General features: G+C 34.8%; 3 protein-coding genes and 1 pseudogene across 6 annotated transcripts; 2 read left to right on the top strand and 2 right to left on the bottom strand.

Annotated features, from left to right (window-relative positions):
* Positions 1-32: 32 nt before the first annotated feature.
* Positions 33-2,705, top strand: LOC123918542 (THO complex subunit 4A). Its single transcript, XM_045970617.1, has 5 exons — positions 33-356; positions 453-608; positions 1,259-1,327; positions 1,414-1,595; positions 2,222-2,705. Exons 1-5 carry the CDS (start codon positions 183-185, stop codon positions 2,427-2,429), a joined length of 789 nt encoding a protein of 262 aa, XP_045826573.1. The 5' UTR covers positions 33-182; the 3' UTR covers positions 2,430-2,705.
* Positions 2,706-4,054: 1,349 nt separating this feature from the next.
* LOC123918544 (glycine-rich RNA-binding protein 2, mitochondrial-like) lies at positions 4,055-5,520 on the top strand. The gene is made up of 4 exons (XM_045970618.1): positions 4,055-4,503; positions 4,598-4,666; positions 4,746-4,852; positions 5,208-5,520. Exons 1-4 carry the CDS (start codon positions 4,386-4,388, stop codon positions 5,253-5,255), a joined length of 342 nt encoding a protein of 113 aa, XP_045826574.1. The 5' UTR covers positions 4,055-4,385; the 3' UTR covers positions 5,256-5,520.
* Positions 5,521-6,547: 1,027 nt separating this feature from the next.
* LOC123918546 lies at positions 6,548-11,295 on the bottom strand. 4 transcript variants are annotated; one of them, XM_045970619.1, is made up of 11 exons: positions 10,836-11,295; positions 10,661-10,745; positions 9,660-9,856; positions 9,014-9,096; positions 8,527-8,572; positions 8,345-8,401; positions 8,163-8,217; positions 7,985-8,085; positions 7,818-7,881; positions 7,585-7,718; positions 6,548-7,147 (listed from the first exon to the last, which is right to left on the bottom strand). In XM_045970619.1, the coding sequence occupies exons 1-11, from the start codon at positions 10,914-10,916 to the stop codon at positions 6,974-6,976; spliced, it is 1,077 nt and encodes a 358-aa protein (XP_045826575.1). In that variant the 5' UTR covers positions 10,917-11,295; the 3' UTR covers positions 6,548-6,973. The 4 variants fall into 4 exon arrangements, 3 of the variants coding, with proteins under 3 accessions (XP_045826575.1, XP_045826577.1, XP_045826578.1); XM_045970621.1 differs by having other exon boundaries at positions 10,661-10,706; positions 10,836-11,283; XM_045970622.1 differs by having other exon boundaries at positions 11,074-11,278.
* Positions 11,296-15,522: 4,227 nt separating this feature from the next.
* LOC123918545 overlaps positions 15,523-16,301 on the bottom strand; it is a 29,654-nt pseudogene continuing 28,875 nt past the window's right edge.

A 16,301-nucleotide genomic window follows, 5' to 3' on the forward strand; every position in this document is an offset into this window, starting at 1 on the left:
TCATTGTAATATCCTTTATCTCCCTTTATTACACTCTGCATATTTCAATTATCCTAATTCTTTTCTCTTTCTTCTTCTCCCACAAACAAACGACGAAACCCTAATTTTTCACGTTCTTCAATCCACTCTCAGATCCTTCCTCTCCCTCCTTTCCCTCTCGTTGAACTCTCAAATTCTCAACCATGTCTGCCGCTCTCGATATGACCCTCGATGATATCATCAAGAACAACAAAAAATCTGGATCCGGAAACCCTAGAGGCCGTTCTAGACCCGGACCCGGATCCGGACCTGGTCCCGCTCGCCGTTTACCTAACCGTGCAATCAACCGTGCCGCACCTTACTCCGGCGGCGCTAAGGTAACTGACTTTCTTCTATCTATTTCTTCAGAATTTCAATTTTAGATTTCAAAACCCTAATTTCTTCTATCTGGATTTGATTTGTTTTTGTTTTAGGCGCCGGAGACTACGTGGCAGCATGATTTGTATGGAGATCAACATGTGGCTGCGGCGGCGTTTCCTGCTCAAGGTGGTCGTGCGCCTTCCATAGAAACTGGAACCAAGCTCTATATATCTAATTTGGATTATGGTGTTTCCAATGATGATATAAAGGTATTTAATCTCTTTTTAGTATGTTTTATTAATATAGTATCTGTAAATTGCTAGGGATTTTGGTTTTATGTTGTTACTAGTTATTCATAGATTCATAGATATACATAGATCCATTTTTAACTGTATAATGTACTCCAAAAGATTAGGAAAAAGGATTAAAAAGAATCACAGTTAATGTTAATATTAATATTAGTGATTAGTGAAATAGCATCTTGAAATTTGTTAAGGCACCTGTATTGCTATGCGATTATTGCGTGAGTATGTGAGGAGAGTGGGAGTGTTTGTTTGTGAGCTGAAAGATGGGTTTTAAATCAATCTGGTTGTGATTAATGCTATAACTTTTCTTTTATTATGAACTCAACATATTGCCTTTGAAATAAAATCAACATTTTTACTGGTGTGTGGTAAAAGGTGCTATTCTCACATCACATCTTACCTGCACTATGAAGGCACTCTTATGATACCTAGCTTGCTTAGGAACACCTTTAACTATACTGATATGTCTTCTACCCAGAACTAAAACTATTTTACTTTTTTATTTGTGAAGGAAGTCGCATGTTAAATTGAATTTGTATCCCTAAACATATGTGAATGTATATAGGCTCTAGTTTGACAATTAATGTTTAGAATTCAATTTTCACATGATGCAGGAATTGTTTTCTGAAGTTGGTGACTTGAAACGGCATGGCGTTCATTATGACCGGAGTGGCAGATCGAAGGTATCTTGTTCAGTTGGCTTAATTTGGTCGTTCTGATCGATTCTTTCTGTCCTGCTATAGTTTTAGACAAAAACTCTTTTTCATAGGGCACTGCAGAAGTAGTCTTCTCACGGCGACAAGATGCTGTAGCTGCTGTAAAGAGATACAACAATGTTCAACTAGATGGGAAACCAATGAAGATAGAGATTGTTGGAACCAACATTTCTACACCTGGTGCAGCTCCTGTTGTAAATCCACCTATTGGAAATTTTAATGGAGTTCCTCAAAGGTATTCACCAGCATAATGAATGTGCTATAGTGATCTTCTATTTAATCTGTTTCTTGAAGCATTATTTACTGTTTCTTGATGCATGGGCGCATGGCTAATTTTGGATACTTTTTTTTAATTGGTTTTAGGCTTGCACGCGTGATTTTTTTTTTAATCTTGCTGCTATACTCGAATAAGTCATTCTTTATGATGATTACAATCAGTTGATATCTGTTATTAGTTGTCCTTGTTACAAAGAATTTATAATCTTTAGAATGGTCTAAACTTTTGGAATTTGGAATCAATATTCCGAGTCAATTTTTCCCCCTCATCCTTGGACTTATTTGAAGTCTCAATTTTTTTTTCACCCTCTTGTTGTGACCCTATATCAGTAAATTGCTGCAAATAAATTCTGGTCACAAGTTAGTTCTAAATACTCTGTGCATATGGATGTGAGTGTATCATGTTTCTTTGTTCTTATAATATTGTGTTTCATCTTTGGATCTTGTTTTTGAGATATGAATTTTAATATATTTGACATCAGGCAACCACTTATACTATTAATGAAGAACTTTTTTTTAATTGTTTTGTTAAGTTGGTATTTTTTCTTGCATTGAAGATGACGGTGATTTATCTGTCTTGAGCAGTGCCCAAGGAAGAATTGGAGATTTACGAGGGCCGGGAGGAAGAGGTCAAGGCATTCGAAGAAATCGAGGACGTGGAAGAGGTAGCGGTGGAGGTCGTGGTGGTGGTCGTGGTGGAGGTCGCGGTAGAGGTCGTGACGAAAAGGTATCTGCAGAAGACCTTGATGCTGAGCTGGAGAAGTATCATGCAGAGGCCATGCAAATAAACTAAAGGGGTTATTTTGTTCCTTTTTTTGCTTTTACATCTATGGTTATTAGGGGGGCATTGTGATGGTTAGCCACATGTTTTGTGTATTTGGAGCCCTATGTTTTAGGGAAGGGAAAAAATTACTTGAGCCAACACTATTTGCTTGATATGTGGAGTTTGGGCTTCTGTTGTCTAAAATATTAGTATTCCTCAGGATTGTATGAACTATGAGTTAACAGGAGCCAGCTTGTAATGTGCACTCTAGGTTGCTTTCATTGACTTAAATAATTTGTTTATCAACAAGTGGATTAAGGAAGTGGGAGGTGGGAACCATGCTCTCGTCTATCAATGCACAGAAAAATCTTTTGCTGCAAAATGTGGGATGCTGCAGATTTTACTCACAGCTGCCTTGTTATGATTAAACCGTTACAGTGGAATCTTCAAATAAGGTAGATTCCCCGCCACTCCTCCCACAACCCTATCCCAGATAAAGAAGTAATGGTTTATCTTTTTGTTATTTAATTTTACCTTACCCTATGCTGGTTTGATATATATAATTTTATAATAAGGTCTGTTATCTTGAGATGTTCATACTTGTTATAGGGGAGTACATATTTCCTGACTGGTAGTTTTTGGATATATTATTTAGCAAGATGGAATCTATCACCCGTTTTGCTACACAGATGTGCTGGTCAAGATTCATGGTCTACCAATGGAGATAGCAATCCCAGCTAGGGAATTCCAAATGCTCTACCATTGGAGTTATAATTGTTAACACATGAAGCTCATCCAGTTTCTCTTGCCTATGTTTGGAATTCCAAATTCACGGCGATCTTGCTTTTCTTTGAATGCATGATGATCTTGCTTTCCACAGGCTATACCTGAGAGTTACATTGTATGGGGTGTGTTGATTGAAGTGCTTAATTTACCTAGATAGATTGAATAGAGTGCATGTTAAAATTAATAGGCGTATTTTATTATACTAATACTAATGCCTCCCTATTTTTGGGAAAGGTCCTTTAAATTTAGATTCAAGCACCTAAAATTGTCCGAATAAAATATGGTACAATGTAGTAATAGTAACTATAATAATCATGACTATAAATATAATGGGTTTTAAATATGAAAATTTCAAAGCCAAAGGTATGGGAATAATAGAAAATTTTACCTCCTACCTTTGCAATTATGCTCCCATTTAAAATTATTCACTTTTTCAGTTTTTCTTATTAATTTTGTAAAGTTTCCCGGTTTACACTGAAGAAAATAGAAGATACTTGAGAGCATGTTCCGTAAAACTTATTTAAATTGTTCAAGTACACAAATTGTTTCTAAGAAAATCGAAATTTTTATTTAAACTGTTCTAGTACATAAATTAATTTTTTGGATAACTTGTTCACCGGTGTATTTGAAAATTCATTTTTGTTTCCTCTGGATTCCTACCTCCTTCCATTTTATTGTAGCATTCACATGCATTATTTTGCTGACTAAAATTATATTTTCAACTCAACTGATCAATATCGATATTGGAAGGCTATACACATTCACGTGGAACCTTGCGTTCATGTGAGTTTATGGTGCTATTTCCACTACATTTACAAACCAAAATAAATGAGATTCATTCAAATTGATAAAGTATATCATAAACACAAATTCAACATGATTCATTCAATGCAGATGACGAAAAAAAAACATAAAAAGATCATAAACACAAATTCCAACGCCACCAAGACTACCAAAAAAAACAAAAAACTGCATTGAGATGACGAAAACATACCAATTATTTAGATGAAAGTGAAACAATAACAACAACATTCTCCATCCTCAATCGTTCTCCCTTCTTTGCACACCCCAACTCTACACAGGTTGATGAATTGAGCCACCAATTTTTGCTGGGGAAGTAATGAATGAAGCAAAAACGCATGAAATGAATTGTTGAAGTAACAAACAGTCTTGCCAGATAGCGAGAAAGAGTTCGTAGCTATGCGCATAGCTACCATAGTGAATAGTAAAACTCTTCTTTTCCAAAATTCAGCCTTACACTTACATCAATTGTTGCTATGCGTACGCCATCATTCAACAACCAAATTATTCCTCGCAGGTTTTCTCCTTCTCCAATAACCCAATTTCATTTCTCGTTTGTATTTTTAATTCTTGACATGATTTCTGTTTTTCAAATTTTGTTTTGAACAAAGGGCTTTCCCATAATACGAATGAAACAGTCTTGAGAGACACCTTTAAACAACATGGGCAAATCATTGAAGGTAAAATTAACAATATTTTTTCAAATGTTATAGATCCCCAAATTTGTTATGTTGGAACTAATTTAATGTTTTTGTGTAGTTAAAGTAATATGTGACCATAAAACTGGGGAATCAAAAGGGTATGGATTTGTTAGGTTCAATTCTGAAATTGCAGCTACCTCAGCTCGTAAAGAATTGCATGGCCGGGTAATTGGAAACTTTGACATGAACTCTCTTGTTGTGCTTGTTTGTTATCATGGCTAATTTGGTAAAATCATGGTGAACCACAGGGAATTTGCAAAAATTCATGCTTATTTATGTTTGGTATCGCGGTAACGGTGACCCACCGTGATTTTGTAGAAGTTACAAAGTGTATAGTTTTTTGAAAAATCATGGTGGGTCACTGATTCTGATATACCCACTGTGATACCAATCATACACAAGTAATATTGGTGGCAATGTGATTTTGTTCAAGCCACCATGTTTAATCCTCGTATGAGGTACTTTTGCTAGAAATTTTGCTTTGATTATGAAGCTTGTTCTGTTCTGAATCATTTCTCAGATAGTGGATGGTAGACGCATTCGAGTGGGTTATGCGCACAAAGGGTAATGTCAAACAATTCACAGGGGTTTTGCAGCTACAACAAATTCATACCTAATAATTTGATACTCAGATTCTGTATTCTTAGCTTTTACTCTACAGATTCTGTTGTTTCATTCTGTGTGTTTGTCTATACGTTTTTTATTGTATGCAAACATCTAGGTAACAATATTATACAAAAATTACAACTCATTTTTGAACTTAATTGTGAAGACATGATTCCAAATCACGGGGAGTTGTTTGTCACACCTGCAGGAATCTAAAGATTAAGACTTCCTCTATAATTCACCATACCCTATTCACATTTCTCAATCATTGTTGTTAAATGGCTGTGCGTGACAATTTGTTTAACAACCACCATAGAAAATTGGTGAAAGAATGTCGCCACCGCAATGACATGTTTATATGGTGGTTTTTTGGCATTCTGCCATATTCCATCAATAACATTGTCCTCAATTGAAGAGACTGAAATGATATATTGATTATATAATTGGAGGTGTTCAAAAAATCTAGTCACATTAAATCTTCCCCTACTAGGAAGTTTGAAATATTCTAGAATCATTATACGTATTGATCCACAAATTCTTGAATAGAAGGGTTTTGTTAACCTTGACATTGAAACAAAATGGAACTTTACCTATTTAATGTTAAAGGCACGAAGTGGAGATGCAAGATCGTACTAATGTTTTAGAGAGTCACATACTCACATAACGGGAAATGTGTCCCCATGGCCAATGGTTTAGAATATGTAACGCTCAATCCTACCATTTTAGAATTGTTTTACAATGCTACCAGACACAACACAATGATCTAGGTCTTTGGTATTAGAAATAAAATAAAAGATGTGCAATTATTCGGATGCACTTATAAAATTGATGGCTACAAATATGAAGACGATGCATGATAATTTGTAATTGACGCAAATGCATAGCAAAGTTTAAAATCTTTCATCACTCGAGAGCTAAAAGCATGAAGATGATGCATGATAATTTATAATTGACGCAAATGCATAGCAAAGTCTTGATCTTTAAATCCTCCATCACTTCCCTATTCGTGATTCTCTATAGAACAAACTGAAATGACGTAGGAGATCTAATGATGGACTTTCTTTTGGGACTGAATTTGATCACAAGCTTGATAGGAGCTACGTTGTACTACAAACTAATCATGGTCAATGAATATAAACAGCATATAAAAAGGCCACTCCAATTAATTTAATACACCTTCATATGGATCATGAATTAACCCTTTTTTTAAAATTAAACAAAATTATAATAGCTTGAAGAAAAACGGAGACAAACTTGGTAAAAAAGACCATAAGATTAAAGTCCCTCAAAACTGTAGAGACCAACATCCCACAGCTATGACAAGGCATAAACGTACAATTTTAAAATCTTAACACAAAATATAACACTTATAAAGCAATGTAGAATAGTTTGTTAAAGCTAAAATGGTTGTCTCTGCTTTCAATGAAATGAATAGCAATTCCTCGTTTAGTTGTTTTCACTAGTCACTTATTTCCTCATGTTATATTACTCGTACTTGTAAACCTATTCTAAGCCATAGTGAACAAAATATACATCGCATTAACAAGCTCGTTTTGTACACAAATCACATCGGGTGGAAAAGAGAAATATCAGAGGGTCAAGAAGCAAGGCAATCATGCTGGTCGGCAAGAGATGACTTGGGTTCTATGCATGTACATAATACCCTCAAGACATGGACATTTATTGTTTTTTTGGTTTCGCAATCTTTTCCCACGTAGAAAATATCAACCCCAGTATGGAGTAAAAGATTGCCCGAATGCAGGAAACCACAAAGTTCCAACAAGAGGATGGCCAATACCATGGATAGAGCAACCTGAAGAACAAACTTATGAGATGCCGAGGGTACTGCCCAACCTGTAACATAGCATAATAAAAAACAACATCAATATTATTTAGCAAACAAACACTTCGTGTATGCATGAAGCTCATGCTTAATTGCTTATGAATTAAGTCACTAGTGCTATATTGCTGACTTAAATATGAACATTGTGGCATATAAAAGCTGAAAGGGAAAAAAAAACATCATTTGTGCGCCGATTCTATGAAGTCATTTAAAAACCATCAATATTTCCCTTCATATATTGGAAATTTTAACTATTTAATAGTCATATAATACCGTCCAGAAAAGGAACTTAAAAGCTTTCAATTGAAGTTAAATATTTAACAACGATGGGGTCTGAATTCTTTTATTCTGACAAGAAATGTTATTTACAGCTGGAGAGAACAGAGTTCTAGCAATTTATTATAATTTGGTTTGAATACTAATTATTAAACAACAAAAAAATACTAACCGGAAAAAGAAAATCTAGTGCTTCCCAGGCAGCATGACGAACAGCTCTAGTCGGGTACATTGGACCACCAGGAGAAGTAAAACTATACAAACAAGTTTTCAATCTCGTACTTGTAGTCATTCTCAATTCCATACCTGTGGCCATTAGCATAAACAAAAAAAGGCTTAGCTGAGTCAGGTTGAGAGAAGAATATTCCATATCCAACTATTGCACCTGAATGGTTGATGTAGTACCCTGAAGGACCTTAATTTCTGAAAGATAATGCAGCAGCACAGGTTCCACCTTTAGCTTTTGAAGCTGGTAAAAAAAAATCAACATCAATGATTAAGGGTAACATAATTTCTTCATATGTAACCCAGGAATACAACTCTCAAATGTAAAAAAGGTGATTCAGATGTACCTGATCAGTGAGTTCACTCACAAATATATCTGCCGGACCACCAACTAAGAAAGCAGTTTGGAAAACAGGGCATTGTTTCAAGAAGCTATCGACTTTGCCAGCTGCAAAGAGGATAATATTAGATTTATAAAGACTATTGCATCCTTATTATAGACTAATAACTTCTCTGGATGGCTACCTGAATTGTAAAATAGAATGAACCTCGAGAGCAAAAGATACATATCTCGCTGAGCCTGATAGGTTCAATGAAAAATAGAGAATTTCAGAATGGCATCGCTACCGAAAAAATTAGACTAGCTAAAGCTATAAGCAATTGGCCGCATTAATAAAATGCCAAAAACTTAAACTGATATAGTATACCTGGAGAGGAATTTTATTCAATCGACTGTGGTGTAATGCAACATCATCCAAGAGGTACTGAATTTGAGGGAAACACAAGGAATATGCAAAACAGTTGGGAAAAGGAAGCAATAATGTTATTAACATTATTCAGATGCTACATATCTGTTCAATTAAATATAGGATCCCACTAGAACTCTTACACGGAATATAGACTGGAAACGCCTTGTATTTGTTTGAATGTCAATCCTGTACATGACACCAAAAATAATTATTTCAATTCCCAGATTGATTTTCTGAATATGGTACGATGTCCACTCTATTATAGATGGGGTTCTAGCCCATGAAGACACTCATACATGATACATTTGCTAAAATTGCCATTACATTCTGTTTTTTTTAATGGATAAGATAAGGTTAAATGGATTGCTATTGAATTGGGATAGAAAGACCATTGATAAAATCATGGAAAGCAAACAAATAATTGTTTAAAAGAAAGATAATAAAGAGAACCCACAAATATTCTCCTTCTACTTCTTCCCATTTAGGAGTGGAATGGAGCATGAAATAAAGTTCATATATCTTTTCAGAGCATGGTTTTTGAAAGTGAATATAATTGTAACTTGTAAATGGCAGCCAATCCGATTAGGTGATATTTTTAATTTTAACAGTTGTATTCATGAATCATACCAGAAAACATTTGTGGCACCTTGAACCAGGGCAGATGAATACCGAAGCAGCACTTCTGGATTATCAAGATGAACTTCAAACATCTGCATAAAGGTATTAAGAAGTTATTGACAACACAATATGTTTTATTGATTAACTATATACCACAATTAGGACTAAATAGAAGAGCTTTGGAAACCATTGATAAAGATTCTAAATACTTATTCAGTCATTAATCAGACATGGGATATATATCAAGACGGTTATACATATTGTATTTTTTTATTTTTATTTTTTAAAACTGTTATACATAGTGTGAGTCAATTGAAAGGGGGAATTGCCAGCCACTCTATAACCAGCTAAGAGAAAAAGAGAGTTGCGACTTGCGATCTACTCCATATGACCATAACCAGGTTCAGAGACAATGTGCATGTTTGATGTTTCAGAATATTATACAGTCAAATTGAAGATGACCATATTTGTCAGAATGTAATCATGCCATTATGATTTAAGAGTGACTCATTTTACTTATTTGAAATGTTAATGTTCAAATTCAAAACCAGCAATGAATGACCAAACTAATACTATCACATGGTCACACTAGGTAAAACTTCCCTCAAGAAAGCAAAAGACAATATGGCAGCAGTGCAGAGACAAACTTACATACCCATTTGTGAAACAGGAGGCTAAAAATATGTGAAGCAAATGACTGGCTCCAGAGTTGGACAATCATGTCAAGGATGGGTTTTCCACTTTCAGGCACTCGTACAAAGTAATCAGCAAGCACATCATAGAAACACAATGGACCATCAATGGCATCAATTGCAGGAGAAATAACATCTTCTTCCTTGTTGACAATTACATCTGTCATTATGAATAAAGAAAATCTGCACTTGGTAATTCTTGTTTGCAAAAAAAGAAAAGAAAAAGAGAATAGACACATATCCCCCCTCACACTCGTATCAAGCAAAAAAAGGTTATTGACCTCTTATTTAGATTCAAATATACATTTGTAAGTTGTGCATTCCATTATTCTGTATTCTACTCAGTTGTTTACATGGTTATCAAATCGTGAATCGAAGGCCTATTTTCCAAACCATTTTCTGTATTCTGCTTAGTTTCCATGGTTATCAAATCTTGTTTGGGTTTGGTAGACTCTTAGTTTGGGATGATCTTTCCGGTTTAGGAATTAACTATGGAATTCGGTCACTCGGGTAAGAACTTAAGGCATTGAAAGACATGAACCAAATCATTTAAGCATCCACGAGATCGTGAATCGGCCGAACCGTTTCCTGTATTCTGCTCAATTGTTTGCATGGCTATAAAATACCGAATTTTTGAAGCATGAGTCTTATTATGAAGACTAAGATCAAGATACATTACCAACAAAAATATGATATTTCCAAGTAAAAACAAGTGACATAGCAAAAAGCTGATATATCACATATACAAACATCACAAACCAGCTAATCACATTTATCAAGGCTTAGGCTTATTTCTTCCTAACGGATAGTTATCCTTAGATGAAAATCTCATTTTAAGCAAGAGAATTATCATCTTCCAAACAATGAGCATGCAAACAAGATAAACCATGCACAATGATTAAACACCATGCTTCTTGAAGCACAAGTTGGCATATGAATCATTAAACAATAAGAATCAAATTACCTTTGGCACGATCATCAACCTCTAAAGCTATATCAGCAAAAAGCTCCTGCAACAAATTACGCCTCTGTGAAGAATTAGCCAGCGCCTATAACAAAATCAAAGACAAAACAAAAATTCAATCAAGTAAAATCAAACAAATGCAATTTTCTCGGCATAAAAAAAAAAAAAAACTGACACGCTGAAGCTTCTTATGGATCGCTTGAGATAAAGCATCGAGATAACCGGAGGTCCTCGGCGGCGAATTAGGTCCGGACATTTCCGATCGGAATCTGAATCAGAAAAAACCCTAAGAATCCTAATCCCGATCCAGAAACGACTTTATCATATTCTAGAATCTTCCAAATTAATATTTAAATCGAAATGAAATTATATTCTGCTCAAGTTTTGTGTTCTTAACCGAACGCAACCGCTACCTTCTTCTTCTTCTTCTTCTTCCTCCTTTTGGTTTTGGTTTTAATAAAAAGTATTGTTATTTTTTAATGTTATTTAGTTTTATTTATGGTAAGTTGCTGAAGAATAGCGTAGAAAGTAGAAACGTGGAAAACAATTAAGTGATGGTGGAGGGTTAAATTGATGTTGAGATGAAAGCGTGGCCGTTAGATAGAGTTACACGCACGCTCCGACATGAAACACTTATGTTGATTGCAAATGGATGCGGTGGCGCGGTGGTGTCTTTTGGTTTTTGGATAATGGATAATAACATTCTGACGTGGCAGCTGACTGCATTTTTTATTATCGATATATTTCTTCCCCAAAATATAAGAACTCTTTGACCATTGCACGTCTGCTAATATATACTTTTGATTATGAATATCTTTAATTCTTTATTATTAAAAATTATAGAAATTTGATATTTTAAAAATATACATCGAAACAAATTAAACAAGATCTTATATGATAATATTTACATTTATATACCTTTAGAAAAATACGGTCAAAACAAGACATATGAATAGTGTATTTAGTCAAATAAAGTCTTATAAAATGAGACGGGGGAGTATTATTGGTTTTTTTGGAGCTTCTAGGGTTCACTCAAAATTCAAACGTAACATATTAAATTATTAAATTAAATTAATAAATCAACAATTATTTTGTAAACAAAAAAAAAAATCAACAATTATTTTATGAATAAAAAAATAATTTGTCAATTATTGTATTTTAAAAATAAAAATTTCAAGAGAATTGTCACGGTTTTGTCCTTCGTAGAAAATGCGTCTCAACAGTTTAAAAGGTGTGATTGTTATATATAAACTATCCTTAGCCTCAATTATCAAGCGATGTGAGACTATTTTGGTGTATCTGGACAATAGCTTCGAGGTTAAGGGGCTAAAAAGGATGTCGACCCACGAGCATGTGCGGGTCCATTCCCCACAAACGGCGCCAATGTTTCGGTTCGACATCAAGTCCACATCTCCGAGAGATCGTTCGCTTTTGGGTTAACCCGTCACAACTTTGTCCTTTGTAGTAAATGCGTTTCGATGGTTTGAAAGGTGCTAGTGTTGTATATAATTACTCTTAGTCTCGATTATCAAACGATGTGAGACTATTTTGGTGTATCCGGAACAACTATTTTTTTTTTCTTACAATGAAATAGAGAATGAAATCAAAGGTCTCATGCATATTACCCAAACTCCTCACCACTAGACTAAATTTAGTGACTTAAAAATTGTAACTATTATGAGGAATACAAATTCAAAAAATATCAAATTTTATATTTTTGACAATTTTAATAAATAATATTTAGTTTTTATAACTTTTTTAATAAAAAAAATCTTTCAAAACATACTCATTTATTTATTAATTTATTGACCTAATATATTAGTACATTCAAATTTTCAAATATACAGTAAAATTTCTCTTTGTTGTCTCGAGTTATATTTAGTTGGGTAATGGGCACAACATACTTTTTTTTTAAACCACACAAATTTAAATTTAATGCATTTCATTAATTATCAAAAGTTTAATACATGAAAGAATAATCTCAAATCTATGGAAACTAGTCCAAGAATTGACCGCCCTAACTAAAGTGTGAGTAACCGAATTCACTTGTCTCATAATAAACTTAATTTCAAAGTTCACACATGATAACATAGTAAAAATAATTTCATTAACGATTGAAAGAAACTTTGAGTTGTCTCGCCGCTTGGTACAAATAGCATCAACCAACACTTGAGAATCACTTTCAAATTGGATGCGTTCAAAACCTCTACCCTTAGATTCATTCATGGCTTGCAATAATGTCCATGTTTCACCCTCCTCTGTTGATAAAGTCAGTTGCTGCCACCACATGAGTCCAGCCGTAAAATCCCCAGAATTATTACGAAAACAAGCACCCATCGCGGTCCTTCCTGCGCCGACAAAAAATATTGCATCAACATTGCACTTTAACCATCCTATACGAGGCTTTTCCCACCGATTTGTGCTTACAAGAGGAACATCATGATCATCGTTACTTCGCATCTTATGGACTGCAAACCACTCATTCTAATGATCAAACGCAGCCCGACCAACTTGGTTTGGACTTCTAACATTATCATTCCAAATTTTATCATTCTGGTTATGCCATATACTCCAAAACAGGGTAGCCACTCTACCTATAGTAGCGTAATCCTCATTCCGAAACAAGGCAAACACTCTATCTCCACATGGTATTCATCATTGCGGAAAATACACTTCATAGCAAGCTTGTACCTGGATTTGACAGAGTAACAACCATTTTGTTCCTCCTCCCAAACCATTTTATCCACATAAACCGACCCAATGAGAGGTGTCACAATAATTCTCTCTGCCACTTGGATCGAGAATAACATACGAATTTTAGCCACATTCCAAGCTTTATAATTATCTATCATCAGATCTCTAACAAATAAGTTATACACTCCTTCAGGTTGAGGCGAAGGAATCCAGCGTTCTCCATTCCCACGTAACCAAGGATCAGACATGACGTGTATCTTGTCACCACCACCAATCCTCCACCTACACCCAAGTAAAAGAACATGTCTAGCTTTCCAAATACTACACCATACAAAACTAGGATTATAGCCCAAGGAAGCCTCAAACAAAGTAGATCGTGGAAAATACCTTGCTTTAATAAGTCTGGCTACCAACATATCTGGATTTTGTAAGATGTTTCACGCTTGTTTCGCTACCATAGCCATATTAAAGGCTTCAAAGTTACGTAAACCCAAACCACCTTTGTCTTTGGGGCAAGCAAAGGTGGACAACGGAGCATCTGACCGTGCATCTTTGCTAATGTGACATGCACACGTGGAAATACATTTAATTTATATTTATTTTTTAAAAAGCCACGTCAGTTAATTTTTTTTTTAAAAGAATAATAATAAAAATTCTTAAAACTTTATTATTATTTTTTTACTGCCAAAAAAAATTCAAAAAATAATAATTTTTTTAAAAAAACAAAATACTTAAAACTTTATTATTATTTTTTTAATAATTTTTTTAAGAATTTTAAGAAATAATAAAAATTAAATTTAAAAAGAATTTTAACTAATAAATTTTAAAAATAATAAACTTATTTTTTTATTATAAAATAATAAAACTTTAGCTGTTGAATTACCCCTGCAGTCATTATCTCACCATTCCCTACCAACACTTTGAATTGTGGTCCTGGTTCAATTGGCAGCTTAAATTTTTTTGCAATCCTTGGTTGCAAAAAGTTATCAGAGCTACTTCCATCAATCAGCACCTGTACTGCAATATCTTAACACACCCATGTTACTTGTGCCTTTCATAGCATTCAATGAAAGGTGATGTTCAGGTTGATTGGTGATAAGGCTATTTGTGGTTGTTTCAACTGATTGAGTCTATGTATCGAGCACTTGGTCCTCATCATTATCATCATCATATTGTAATAACATCATCTGTCTATTAGGACACTTGTGTGTGAAAGAGAATTTTTTATCACACCAATAACATAAACCCTTGTCACGTCTAATTTGTCTCTCTGCAGGTGAAATTCTTTTAATGTTAGGGTTTTTCTGAAATTGACTCATTGGTCTAGTGGGGGGTGTGTTGAGGATGGGGGTCGAATTTCTAGTTATAGTTTCTGGTTTGTTCTGATATGGTTTGTTGGTGGAGTAGTTATTTATATTGGTTTTGTGTAGTTTATGGTTAGATAAGTATTTCTCTTCATAAACTTTGGCTAGAGAAACAGCTTTCACAATAGATATGGGTGTGTGAACAATCACATCTCTACGGATCTCAGCATTCAACCCACTGATAAAACAATCAATTAATGCATCATTGCTTAGACCATAAACACGGTTAGCTAGTGATGTGAATTGCAGATAATATTCAGCCACCGTACCAGTTTGAGTTAGCTTGAAAAGGGTAGCGCGAGGACATTCATAGATGGAAGGACCAATATCCAATTCCAAAGCACGTGTAAATTCGATCCAAGATGTGAATGGACGAGACCGTTGCATCATTTGGTACCATGGAACTACATCTTTGTCAAGATGGACCGATGCAATGGTTAATCGGTCTAGATCCGGTGTATCATAATACTCAAAAAAATGTTCAGCTTTGAAAATCCATTCATGCACGTTCGTGCCATCGAAACGAGGAAATTCAAGTTTAACTTTCCGTACCTTAAACGATGTTCTGTTATTGAGTCCTACGCCATGGTTCTGTTTCGTCGGAGTTTGTTCTATGAGTATATCAAGCGCAGAGTAGACCTTGTCGAATTTAGAGGCGTTGTCAACCTCAAGCCGTTCCATGTGTTACAGAATTTCTGCTTGGAAGAGCTTCATCTCGTCTAGATTGCGCTTTGGTTCAGTTTATGAAGAACCAGCATCGCTGTGAGCCATGGCTGGATGAAAGCACCAATGAAATGAACAGAGTATCGAAAGGAAATAGCAAATTGTATCGAAAGGTAAACAAAGGATTGTAGATCCGAAATCTCTAACCAAGATGATAGGTCGAAGATAACGATCACACAATCAACAAGGTCAATTGTATTGAAAGGTAAACAAGATTGTAGATCAGAAATCTCTAACCAAGATGAAAGGTTGAAGATAACGATCACACAATCATACATGTGCAAAATAAGAGAGTTTTGAGGGAGAGGGGGTTACAACTTCACTCACAATACCCATGAAATAGAAATGCAACACACACACACACATAGTTATACTACTCATTTCTTCACAAATTCCTCCCACCTACTATGCGATTTCTTTGTTCTCTTGCTAACACGTGGTCCAATCCTTTCATTTCCACTACTAACTGAATTATTCTCTTGCAAATTCTGTGGGTTCCCTTGTGATTTGGCTGACTCATCATATTCTAGAAGGTTTGTAATATTGGGCTTCATTACACTTTGGCGGTCATAAAACAAAAGGGAATCAAATCATCAAACTGCCTTCCACACCATCTTCGCGCTGCACATCTCCTCCATGCTTCAATTTCTTTTATCGAGCAAGCTAGCTTGTACAATTCAACAACATGTATTTGCTTAACACAAGCACACATTACTCTTCTACGTCCACAAAATAACTCAAATCAGTATATGATAAATTGATAATCCATAAATGTTGGAAGAGTATAAAAGGAAGATGATAACTGAATTGGTGATCTGTCTTTTATACATAATAAAACTAAATGATTAATCAAAATCAAC

This window comes from Trifolium pratense, linkage group LG3, assembly GCF_020283565.1.
Source record: "Trifolium pratense cultivar HEN17-A07 linkage group LG3, ARS_RC_1.1, whole genome shotgun sequence".
NCBI classification, from domain to species: Eukaryota; Viridiplantae; Streptophyta; class Magnoliopsida; order Fabales; family Fabaceae; genus Trifolium; species Trifolium pratense.

Bases quoted from the DNA above. Each gene is read 5' to 3' on its own strand.
- LOC123918542 (XM_045970617.1), top strand. From the start codon at position 183: ATGTCTGCCGCTCTCGATATGACCCTCGATGATATCATCAAGAACAAC. The intron at 357-452 runs GTAACTGACTTT...TTTTTGTTTTAG, and splicing joins CTTACTCCGGCGGCGCTAAG to GCGCCGGAGACTACGTGGCA. The intron at 1,596-2,221 runs GTATTCACCAGC...TGTCTTGAGCAG, and splicing joins TTTAATGGAGTTCCTCAAAG to TGCCCAAGGAAGAATTGGAG.
- LOC123918544 (XM_045970618.1), top strand. From the start codon at position 4,386: ATGCGCATAGCTACCATAGTGAATAGTAAAACTCTTCTTTTCCAAAAT. The intron at 4,504-4,597 runs GTTTTCTCCTTC...TTTTGAACAAAG, and splicing joins AACCAAATTATTCCTCGCAG to GGCTTTCCCATAATACGAAT. The intron at 4,667-4,745 runs GTAAAATTAACA...GTTTTTGTGTAG, and splicing joins ACATGGGCAAATCATTGAAG to TTAAAGTAATATGTGACCAT.
- LOC123918546 (XM_045970619.1), bottom strand. From the start codon at position 10,916: ATGTCCGGACCTAATTCGCCGCCGAGGACCTCCGGTTATCTCGATGCT. The intron at 8,402-8,526 runs GTAAGAGTTCTA...CCTCAAATTCAG, and splicing joins GTTTCCAGTCTATATTCCGT to TACCTCTTGGATGATGTTGC. The intron at 8,218-8,344 runs GTATACTATATC...TGAACCTATCAG, and splicing joins TGAATAAAATTCCTCTCCAG to GCTCAGCGAGATATGTATCT.